Raw genomic sequence first — 12,826 nt, 5'->3', positions numbered from 1 at the left:
TCAAATAAGACCAGCATCACAGAATTATCTCCACTACATCAGGAGATATAGCTGTTAGAATTTGAGTGGGGAGTGAAAAGCAGTAAAACCTGCTTTTATTTTGACTTTCAACTGCATTCTCTGCCAATCCGATTTCTAACAGCTATATATTCCCATGTAGTGGAGATAATGCTGTGATTCTGGTCTCGTCTAAAAGCTTGACCCATATATCTAGATGCTACCATTTTCCAGATATGAGCAGCTAAAGCATCCCTTTACTCTTGAGTCTGGAAGAGGAGCGAGGTAAAGTTATTATGTTACTTATACCACACAATGAACGCCGTAAATAAATTCCACAAAATTATGTTAAAATTGCTTCTTTTTTTTTATAATTCCTCCTAAAAATAAAATAATAAGTTATTTAACCTAAGTACCAGGCCCATTTTTTTTTTGTTTTACTGTTAAAAAATAAAGATTTTTTTTTTTTTTTTAAATCTAAATTTTCTCTGCATTGCCATTTTCTGACAGCCATAACTTTTTTATTTATGTCTACAGAGCTGTGTGAGGGCTTGTATTCTGCGGGACAAACTGTAGTTTTTATTGGTCCAATTTTTGGGGTACCTACAATTTTTTGATACCTGTTTTACTACACAGGAAAAAAATGTTTATATTTTAATACTTCGAACACATCATGTTATGTTTGTTTATTTTATTTATTTTTTATATGTAAAATTGGGAAAGGAGGGCGATTTAAACTTTTAGTATTTTAATGAGTTTTTTTTTTACATAACAACTTTTAGCCCTCTTAGGAGGCTAAAACCTGGGATCCATTCACCAGAATAGAGAACTATTATGGTGAATGAGATTCTGCCGCTGTGCATGCTGAGTTGTCCCTTGTACACAGCTTTGCAGGCAGATTACCATGACAGGCCCGGGAACCTACAGCAGACCCAAGGTTGTAATGGTAACTGATTGGAGCCCCGTGATGTCACATCAGATAGCTCTCTATGGACTGGGGCATCTGAGGGGTTAAATGACTGGGTTCGACATCATTGCCGATCCAGGTAGATGCAGTCAGGTGGCTGCTGTATTATACAGCTGGCACCCGCCACATATGGAGAAGGTTCAAAGCAGCAGCCCGCTCCATACATTCCTTCAGCCACTATGACATACAGGTATGTCACAGTGGCTTAAGGGGTTAATACACTATATCTACCCCCAAAATGGTTCCTAAAAGAACTACAATTTATCACGCAAAATCAAGAAAAAGTTCCTAGAAGTAGAAATTACAAATTACTGCTTGGACACAGATGGAGAAAATGCTACTAGTCCTTAAAGGGGTTGTGCAGGGTTTTATATTGATGACCTGCGAGTGCCGTTTCCTCTTCATTACACTGTCTGTTGTCTCGGAAGTGATTGTAATTACAAGTACTTGCTACATTCACTTGAATGGAGCAAGTACTTGTAATAACACTACACCTCCGCTGAAAGGGAGATGACACATAGTGTAATAAAGAGGAAGTTGCCGTCTACTCTTCAAACTGCTGATCGGCTGCGGTGCTGGGTGTCGAATCAGATATTGATTTATCCTGAGGATAGGTCATCAATATACAGTAAAACCCCTGCATAACCCCTTTAGGTGTTAAAAATGCAATGTGTCCCCGGAGTTGTGCGCCAACAATACTTACTTCAGACACATATTAACAATCTACAGTAAAAAAGTGACATTTTCAGGATGGTTTTTCCAATTTTGATGTGACTTGTTGTTGTTAAAGGGCATCTATCAGGTTTGTGTCTATGAAACTGACTGACCTGTTACATGTGCGGTTGGCAGCTGAAGGCAGCCTGCATTGCTGAGAAAAAAGTTTTTTTTCTCACATGCAAATAAGTATCTAGGAGCAACAGGGGCATTGCCGTAACACCTAGAGGCTCTGCTCTCTCTGGAACTGCCGCACCCTCTCCACTTTCATTGACAGGACCAGGCAGTGAAAACATCATCACGTGTGGCTCTGTCAAGAGTGCAGACGGAGAGGCAGTTGCAGAGAGAGCTGAGCCTCTAGCTGTAACAGAAATGCCCCCATTGTTCCTAGAGGCTCATTTGCATATATTAAACCTAATTTTTCTCAGCAATGCGGACACATATGAATAGGACACTAACACAGATGCCTTCAGCTGCCAAGCGCACATGTAACAGGTCAGCCAGTTTCATAGGTACAAATCTGCTGACAGATGCCCAATAATCAGATAATAATCTTTTCAGTTTAGTTTTCTCCTTAATGTTATGTGGTTCCTTTTGAGATTCCAAGGAGACTAAAAACGCTGTGTAATGATGAGTAGGTTTTGTACATTTGCCAAGAGTCGGAAGAGTTACTCCCCATATGCAGCAATTTATGATATATCACCGTGGGCTGTCTCCATCTGTTCAGAAATGCAAATTACACATTAAGTTCCCTTTGCTTCTACTATGTGACATTGTCTTACATTTGCAGGCATCACCTATCTTTTCGCAAAGGCATATTTACTGTCAAAAAAGCCATGCTACCTGGACACTTGTATTCGCTGTGGAGAGCTGACCTGGCAGAAAGGCCTGCTGAAGAAAGGACCTGGTATCTGTCATGGAGTTGCTGGCAGTGCCTATGTGTTTCTATTACTTTACAGACTTACAGGCAACTCCAAGTACATCTATAGAGCTCAGAGGTTAGTGACACTGCAGCATCTTTTTTTGACTTACTTGACTTTGTGGGGGACAAACAATTTTGGAAATTGGAAATTTGATTAAATTGACTAAGGTGCAAAAGGCATCCTGAGGAATATACATATAGGGGGATTTATCAGAGGACGGGGCTTTGCACGACAGATTTACTACAATATACCCAGGGGGCCAGACGTCACCCAACAGATTTACTACAGTTTATGCTGTAGCAATACTCCCCCAATCCAATACAAGAGATACATAACAATATATATATATATATATATATATATATATATATATATATATATTTATTTATTTATAATATAATCTCCTGATATTTTATTTAGAAAAAATAACTACGTACCATAAAGTATAAAAAATAACAGCTTTATTGAAAAAATATAAACAATATCCTACAGTATATAAAAAGTATTAAAACCGTGTAGAAAAAGACCCTGTTAGGCCGGGTTCACATTGGCGTTATTGAATTCTGTTATAAGTTCCGTTATAATGGAGTCTAGGACGGAATCCAAAACGGGAGCCTTTAAGAGGCATTCCATTTTGCTCCGTTCTAATACATGTCTATGGGGGCAGATAACATAGTTCAGTATGACTCTGTTATAATGGAACCTATAACGCCAAGGTGAACCTGGCCTTACTGATACACTGCACCATTTAATAGAGCTGGATTACAAAAAGTGCATAGTTATCTTACTATACTACAAATCATTGCTAGATGTGCTTTAAGTCTCTGATGTGGAGGCTGGTACTAAACATTGCTCAATATGTGACAGGGTCTTCCTCAGACCCCTATGCGTTACACACTGAGGAGGCTGAAGGTGCAAAACGCGTAGGGTTCTAAGCAGGACTTTGTATTTTATAATAGTCTGACAATTGTGAACTTTCGTTTTAACTCTTGCTAGACATCACCATAACATATTAGAATCTAAATGCCAGATCACTGATGGAATTATGGCAGTATCCACCTGCACACTAGGTTGTTTAGTACTGCCCCTGCTACACAAACATTCTTCACTCAGAGCTGTATTAGAAACTGTGGCAAGTTCGGTGTAATGAGTACATATATATTGTTCTCTCTAGATTTGCAGAATTTCTGTCTTCAGAGGAGTTCAGAATTGGATCATGCACTGTCGAAAGCATATACAGTCTCTATGAAGGTTTGTCAGGGACAGTCTGTTTTCTGGTTGATTTACTGCAGCCAAACCAGGCTGAGTTTCCACTTTTCAGTATCTTTGTGTAAGTTCTTGCAGAGTTATTTACATCTCGGAGGGTATTTTTGTGCTGAAAATGAATAGAAGGTCCGCACCTTTCTAAATATACTGTGCAAAAGCTACTGCCCCAAAACACTCATTATGGCACTTTTTCCAAAAAACAATGGACCAGTATGGCTAAGTCTGAAAGAAACTAGTTGTAAAAGTTCTTTATGATCCCATAGAGCAAATAACTTATATGACTTTTGTCTATAACAGTCCAAGACCTACACATAACATTATAAAGCAATAAGCACAACAGTAACCATATGAAACAAGCCAAAGTCAAGTACCCCATAAAAGTCACTTGGAGCAAGTCATCAGTGTGAGAAAAATGCAGTCCGCTCATAGACTCTCCTCCACAAATAAGATTACAGCTATACTGTATATAAACTGCTGTGAGTAGTGATATAGTAAAAGCTAATTTTAGAAAGTATTAAATCAGATTTTCTAAGCCACGTGTCCCCTAGTAATCCACCTATTTCTGGGAATTTCCCATTGCAGTTGATATTATTTGTTATTGCATTAACAAATTTACATCTGTAAGAAGTGAATTTATATGGCATGCATCTCCAAAATGAGATCAATGTGCTTTAACAAACATGTGAGATATATATCTCTACATATATTTATATCACCAGCGGCCAATTTACTATGAGCAGTAGGACATTTGTGTGGCATACTTCTCTGCTCCCTGCTACTTCGTTCTGGCTACCTGTATTATACCTGTTGACAAGGCCTAAGTTCTATTTTTGTTAGCATTTTAGCCCCTTCAAGATCATGTGATTTTTCATTTTTGCGTTTTTGTTTTTTACTCTGCCTTCCCAAAACCATAACTTTTTTAACATAACTGTTCACAAAGATGCATGCGAGCTTGTTTTTGCAGGACAAGTTGCCCTTTTTAGTGTCACAGTTAATATTGCATACAATGTAGTGGGAAGCTGGAAAACAACATTTCAATTCTGCCATAGTTTTATGGGTTTCATTTTTAAGGCATTCCCTATATGGCAAAATTGACTTGTTACCTTCATTCTCCAGTTCTGTACAATGACAGCGATACCACATTTATATAGTTTTTTTTGTGTTTTAATACTTAAAAAAATTACTTTGGAGCAAATACATTTTTTCTGTCCATCACCATATTCTGACCCCGATAACTTTTTAATATTTCTGTCTATGGAACTGTGTGAGGGCTCATTTGATGGGCGAGTTGTAGTTTTTATTGATACTATTCTGCAGTGTGCATGCCTTTTTCACCACTTTTTTTTGAGAGGTGATGCGATAAAAAAATGGGGAATTGATTATTTTGATTTTTCTTTCATGTTCACAACATGGGATAAATACGTTTATATTTTAATTAATTTGGTTCGGGAATTTTGGGATACGGCAATACCGTACATTTTTATTTTTTTATATTAAAAAAAAAACAACTTCTTTTTTTACTTATTTTTCATTTTTTTTAAGTCCTAGGGGACTTTAACATGCAGTCGTCATAAACTGCAATTATTTACTACTGCAGTAACTTTTTTTTTTTAAGTCCCCCAGGACACTCATCAGATCGCTTGTTCCATACACTGCAATATTTTACTATTGCAGCCTAGAAGAGTTTCATTATGTTCCTATGGAGCCCTGCTACAGGCACAGCTCCATAGGAACATAGTTGTGACAAGCCTCGGAGCAGTCTGAAAGCCTGGGGCTGGCACAGCAAGTGAACGGCTCCCCAGATCTCAATGCGGGGGGAGACGTTCTGGCCCCGGGAGTGCAGCGCTCCCAGGGAAATCCCTCTCAGATACCATGGTTATAACTGAATACAGCATCTGAAGGATTAAATGACTGATCAGGGTTATCCAGGTGTCAGCTTCTGAGGGGGAGCCATTTTTAAAGACTCGACTTCCTCAACCCACAAAACTCTTATTTTGTTTCTCTTAATGAGAGCAATAAACGTGTATATATCTTTCACATTTGGTTTCAGAAAAAATGACAAATTCTATTTGCAGACAGCAGAACATAAAAGTGTAGCAAATGCTAAAAGCTATTCAGCGTGGAAGAACAGGGAGCAGAGACTTACCATCCAAAACAGGGACACTACGAGGAGTGTATTGTTCATTTATTTCATAAGGGACATCCTGACAGCCACTGATATGTTACAAAGAAGTAAATGAAAAAATTCCGAGCTCAATTTTTCTGTTTATTTTCTATGTTGCATTAGCAATCTGTCCAGGTTTAAAGGGCACTGAACCTACAAGTTTCTGCTTATTGCTGAAAGATGGAGATTTGCACGATCACTGGCCCTATACATTAGAAGTAGATGTTAGGATACCAGCCCATATAAAGGAATTCTCTACAGTACAGTACAAACATGATTATCTAACATGTACCTCATATCTGTCTATTGCTGTCAGAGACATAGCACTGGAGAACCCCTTTATATGACAGATAACCAGCTTCTAAACCAGCTTTATCCCTATGATAATTGTGAAAACCGTTGGGTTAATATTTACTACCTGTTGATCCGTATGATCTGTTTGGTTGACCACAGTGTAAAATAGTGTTACGAGAATATGTAGTACTTTAACATGTATTTCACCTACAGTGTGTTCAGCTTCCTTATGCTTTACAGTTATGTGTATGTTACTTATACTGTATAGGTGAACGTGTACTTGAACTTCAGTGGTAAAAAGTACAAAAGTTGCCTTGTCTATCTGATTCGTGCTTATTGTAATGCAGCGTTACCTCCCTGTATTACTGTGGGAGTGCGCATATGCGTCATAATAGAAGTCTATGGGCTGCAAAACGGATGCGTCCAGTTTCCGTTATGCAGGAAAGGATTCCCCTGCATAACGGAAACGGGACGGATCCGTTTTGCAGCCCATAGACTTCTATTATGACGGAATGCCTCTAAAGGCATTCCGTCATAGAATTGCATTATGGTCCGTGGTAACGGAATCCATAACCCAATTCTACTTTTACCCCCAAACGAAGCATGAACGAATTTCAAAATATGGCAAGTCTTTATAAAACAATCAAATATTGATGTTCTACCTCTACGAGCTCTGCAGGTTTTTCCACGTTGCTGAAGACATTGTTTTTTAACACAAATACATAGGATTTGCCCTGTCTTAAGCTTCACATCACTGTTTTGTTTTCCATTCTTCTGATCCTTCAAAAGAACAGAAAAAAAAAATAATAGATCCTTTATTTTGAGCATCAGTTATGCTCATTTGCATCTGTTTTAGCCATTTCCGTCAGAGATCCGTTATTTTAGACTGAAGAAAAAGTTATTTGCGGAGGACTTTCTCCCGTCTAAAATAATGGATCTCAGATGGAACTGACAAAAATGGATGTAAAATGATCATAATGGATGCTCAAAATAAAGGATCTGATGGATTAGAAGAACGGTGGTGTGAACCTAGCCTAAGTTGTCTAACTATGCTTGCATGGCTGGATTATAGGCAGTGCTAGAAAGGAGGTTGCCTGCACCCTGCACCACCCAGTTCTTTTCAGTCCTTCTAAGCAGCAAGACATTAGACTAAACATATTTAAAGTGTGCCTGCTACAGTATAAATGTAAAAGAGAACCTTAAAAAAATGTGGTGTAATCTGCAGGCAGCATGTTATAGAGTAGGAGGAGCTGAGCAGACTGATTATATACTTTTGTAGGGAAAGATCCAGTGTACTTTGTATTTTATACATTTAAATCTCTGCTCTTTCTGACTTCAGTTGTACACAGGGAGGTGTTATCAGTGATTGATAGCTTTCTCTGTATACACACTTACACAGAGAATGCTGTCAGTCACTAATAGGTGTACACCGGGGTGGTCTTAAAGGGGTTGTTTTATTTCAGCAAATGGCATTTATCATATAGACAAAGTTAATACAATACACTTACTAATGTATTGTGATTGTCCATATTGTCTCCTTTGCTGTCTTGATAAATTTTTTATTCGCATTATACACTGCTCATATCCAGGGGTTATGACCACCCTGCAATACAGCACCGGTGACCATGTTTACACACTACAGGAAAAAGCACCAGCATATGCGCACTCCCACAGTCCCAGCACCAGAGAGGCCAGAACTTTTTTTTTTTAGTATGCAAACACGGCCACGGCTCCGTGGTTGCAGTGGTGGCCATAACCCCTGGAAAAATGTGATGGAAAAATGAACCAAGCAGTAAAGGAGGCAATATGAACAATAGGGATCGACCGATATTGATTTTTTAGGGCCGATACCGATAATCTATGAACTTTCAGACCGATAGCCGATAATTCATACCGATATTCTGTGAATTTTCATTTTTGAAAAAAATTTATATTTCCTACACAAATCTGCTGAAAATGAATATGTTTATTGTTAACGTGTAGGTTTTTTTCTTGTAAATCTTTCTTTTTCATTTATAATTAATATTTTGGTGTGTTTTTATTTTATTTATTTTTTACTATTAGCCCCCTTAGGGACTAGAACCCTTGTCTTATTCACCCTGATAGATCTCTAATCCCTTGTCCTATTCACCCTAATAGAGCTTTATAAGGGTAAATAGGACTTCACACTCTCCCTGCTGCCCTGTGCATAGTACACACCGCAACAGAGAGATTACCATGGCAGCCAGGGCTTCAGTAGCGTCCTGGCTGCCATGGTAACTGATCGGAGCCCCAGGATTACACTGCTAGGGCTCCGATCAGAAGCTGCCACTGCCACTAATGAGGAGGAGGGGAGGAGACCCTGTGGCCGCTGCCACCAATGATTATAATACTGGTGGGGTTGAGGGGGGGAGGGGGCACTGCGCCACCAATGATAATTAACCCTTAATACAGGAGGCGGGTACTGGCAGCAGATCAGCGGCAGTTAACCCCTCAGGTGCTGTCAGAGGCAGGATGTCGGCTATGCGATTCTGCTGCCAGCACCTGCCTCCTGTATTAAAAGTTAAAGACGACCTTATATAGGTTCGGACTTTGTTAAACAGCAGGCTACACATAGCGGCGCCCAGGGATGTTCCAGCACTTATTATTCCTGGGCGCCGCTCCGTTCGCCCGCTGTGCGCCTGTGCCCCATTACAGTCTCCTGCAGTCCTGCTCCATATGCTAATTACTATCTGAGCAATGGGGAGGAGACAGCAGCTTCTCTAGTGGGCGTTCCTTCTCCCTGCGCTGCGATTGGATAGCCGCTCTGTGTAGCCTGCTGCTTAAAGTCCGGACCCATGAAAAGTACTATCATTGGTGGCGCAGTGCGCCCTCCCCTCCTCTGCCCCTCTCCCCTCCTTCGCCCCTCTCTCCCCACTGGTGGCAGCAGCAGCACAGGGGGAGAGAGACTGCTTCCTTCTCCCCTGTGCTGCTGAGGGAACATGAGCGCGTGGCCGGCCCTGTGATAGAAATACAATTTTTTGTCTGTGGCTGCAGAAAAGAATAGGACATGCGTTATCTATTTTGCAGGGCCGCGGAACGGAACTACGGATGCGGACAGCACACAGTGTGCTGTCCGCAACTTTTGCGACCCCATTGAAATGAATGGGTCCGCACCTGTTCCACAAAATTGCGAAACGTATGCGGACCCATTCATACGGATTTTACCTATTGCAATGCACAGTGTGATATCCGCGGCAAAACCTGCATGTTAGGCCTCATGCACATGACCGTTGTGTGTTTTTTTGCGGTCCGCAAATTGCAGATCCGCAAAACACGGAAGGCGTCTGTGTGTTCTGCAATTTGCGGAACGGCATGGACAGCCATTGATATAACTGCCTATTCTTGTCCGCAAAACGGACAAGAATAGGACAGGTTATATTTTTTTGGCGGACCACGGAGCGGAGCAACGGATGCGGACAGCACACTGAGTGCTGTCCGCATCTTTTGCGGCCCCATTGAAGTAAATCCAAGCTGCAAAAACAACGGTCGTGTGCATGAGGCCTAACTCACTGTGCAGCAATATATGCCACCTGTGCCCATACCCTGTTGCAACTTAAGCTTATGTTCATGTCAAAACTATAGATTTCACCACATTTCACTTAAAAATATCTGTGGTGATAGAACTGTGAATTTATGTATTAGCGCCAAAACATTTTTTATAGTTATTATGTGATCTGCATCATATTAAATAAATGGTGTGTAATGTTTTCTTTCTCTCTCTGCAGTAACTCCCAACTTAAGACCTGGGTTACATGGAGACTTTTCGTAGCGTAGCTGACTTTGTTGAGCATGAGCTGGAATACATGGAGTTGTATGCAATCTTGTGGACTCCAGCTGTCACTCGAAGGTTAAAATCAACCGGTATTCACATGTTATAGATCAGGGATCAGCAAACTTTGTCACTCACCAGCATGCACACTTGCTTAATTATTCAGACAACTCCTAAAAAAGTGAATAGAGCATGGGAGTTGTAGTTTCACAACAGCTGAAGTGTCAAAGGTTGCTGACCGCTTGTATAGATGAAGAGAATGTATTCACGGCACTCAATGTAAAGCCATCACTTTATTTTGCTTTATACATATTCACAGTCAAGTGCATAATGTAGGGGCACACCCCAGAAGGCTCCCTCCTTCTCCTGTGTTAGGCACAACAGTCATTTCGCATCACACATGACCTTGTGGCACCTAGATGAAGATTCATGTGTGGCGTGACATCATAAGAGAGGGAGCCTTGTGGGTTAGGTCCCCTACGTTAAGTACTTGAGTGTGAATATGTATCAAGCAGAAGTGATGGATTTACATTGATGAGTGCTGCGAATATATTTTCTTCATCTATACCGTGTGAATATTACTTGCCTTGGACTATTAGACACAAACCATTAGTTACCTCCCTGACAAGCTCTGCATAGACACATAGCTGTAGTTCATCTGATTACAATGCTGTTTTTCTTCTGTTCATCGAAGGCACTGTTCCTCACTTTTGATGCTTTCTGTTAATATGAAAATTAGGCCTTTAGTGCAATGAGTGTGTCACCATTGCTCTTGTTGCACCCACGCCCCACTCATTTCTACAGTCAGCACCTCCATCGCTGCTTTGGTTGACAGGGCCAGGCAATGGCAAAGCGGCCAGGGAGGGGATGGCCACAGAAATGAGTGGAGCTTGAGTGCAACAAGAGCAATGGTGATGCCCTTATTGCACCAAAGGCCTAATTTGTCTATTCAAATAAAAAGTATCATAACTTAGGAGCGGAGCCTCGGATCAACAAAAGAAAATCAGCATTTTAATCAGGTGAACCACAGCTTTGTGTCTATGCAGTAGGATAGGTAGGTTGCTGGTGATTGATTCCCTTTAGAATCAATCAGTAATGCTGCGAATAGTCTTTGTGTAGCTCAGGCCTTAATCTTCTACAGAAGAAGCTCTGTCACCAGGATCAACCTTATTAAACCAGACATACTGCCTGGTAGGGCTGATTAAAACAGTACCTTTCTTTTGTCGGTATGCTAAATAGCTGCAGAGAAATCTGCGTTTTGATTCCTATGAAAATGAGAATTGTGAGCACTCGGAGGTGGGGCTGAATCATCTGAGCACTGCTATGTAACACCCCCTGTGCTCTGTACACTCCCCCCTCCCATTGATTGACAGGACTAGACATTAGGTTGAGGGCAGAGCTGTGCACTAGCAATATCATATCACTATGTACTATAGCTTCACAACACTGAGATCTGCTCAGAAAGCTAATCTACAGGGTGGGCCATTTATATGGATACACCTTAATAAAATGGGAATGGTTGGTGATATTAACTTCTTGTTTGTGGCAAATTAGTATATGTGAGGGGGGAAACTTTTCAAGATGGGTGGTGACCATGGCGGCCATTTTGAAGTCGGCTATTTTGAATCCAACTTTAGTTTTTTCAATAGGAAGGAGGGTCATGTGACACATCAAACTTATTGGGAATTTCACAAGAAAAACAATGGTGTGCTTGGTTTTAAACGTAACTTTATTCTTTCATGAGTTATTTACAAGTTTCTGACCACTTATAAAATGTGTTCAATGTGCTGCCCATTGTGTTGGATTGTCAATGCAACCCTCTTCTCCCACTCTTCACACACTGATAGCAACACCGCAGGAGAAATGCTAGCACAGGCTTCCAGTATCCGTAGTTTCAGGTGCTGCACATCTCGTATCTTCACAGCATAGACAATTGCCTTCAGATGACCCCAAAGATAAAAGTCTAAGGGGGTCACTGGATATGCAAAATTGCTACATGATGTGTTTCCCTCTTTATGCACTGAAGCTGGCATGTTCCCTGAGTTTTTCCAGCAAGATGGTGCACCACCACATTATGGGTGTCAGGTCAGAGCATTCCTAGATGAACAGTTTCCTGGAAAGTGGATTGGTTGTCGTGGGCCAGTTGAATGGCCCCCAAGGTCTTCCGATCTGACCCCCTTAGACTTATCTTTGGGGTCATCTGAAGGCAATTATCTATGCTGTGAAGATACGAGATGTGCAGCACCTGAAACTACGGATACTGGAAGCCTGTGCTAGCATTTCTCCTGCTGTGTTGCTATCAGTGTGTGAAGAGTGGGAGAAGAGGGTTGCATTGACAATCCAACACAATGGGCAGCACATTGAACACATTTTATAAGTGGTCAGAAACTTGTAAATAACTCATGAAAGAATAAAGTTACGTTTAAAACCAAGCACACCATTGTTTTTCTTGTGAAATTCCCAATAAGTTTGATGTGTCACATGACCCTCCTTCCTATTGAAAAAACAAAAGTTGGATTCAAAATAGCCGACTTCAAAATGGCCGCCATGGTCACCACCCATCTTGAAAAGTTTCCCCCCTCACATATACTAATGTGCCACAAACAGGAAGTTAATATCACCAACCATTCCCATTTTATTAAGGTGTATCCATATAAATGGCCCACCCTGTACATTTTACTGCTTTATTCCCAGGCAGAATATATAATTAT

The 12,826-nt window shown here is 40.7% G+C and overlaps 1 protein-coding gene across 1 annotated transcript in view; it reads left to right on the top strand.

Annotated features, from left to right (window-relative positions):
• Positions 1–3,935, top strand: part of LANCL3 (LanC like 3) — a 68,213-nt gene extending 64,278 nt beyond the window's left edge. The window contains exons 4-5 of the mRNA XM_040421968.1: positions 2,469–2,676; positions 3,776–3,935. Coding sequence (XP_040277902.1) covers positions 2,469–2,676; positions 3,776–3,935 — 368 coding nt within the window. The remainder of the gene's footprint in view (positions 1–2,468; positions 2,677–3,775) is intronic.
• The last annotated feature ends 8,891 nt before the right edge of the window (positions 3,936–12,826 follow it).

The sequence above is a fragment of the Bufo bufo genome, chromosome 3 (genome assembly GCF_905171765.1).
Source record: "Bufo bufo chromosome 3, aBufBuf1.1, whole genome shotgun sequence".
NCBI lineage: Eukaryota > Metazoa > Chordata > Amphibia > Anura > Bufonidae > Bufo > Bufo bufo.
Note: the sequence above shows the minus strand (reverse complement) of the source record. Positions and strands in the feature narration are given on the sequence as shown.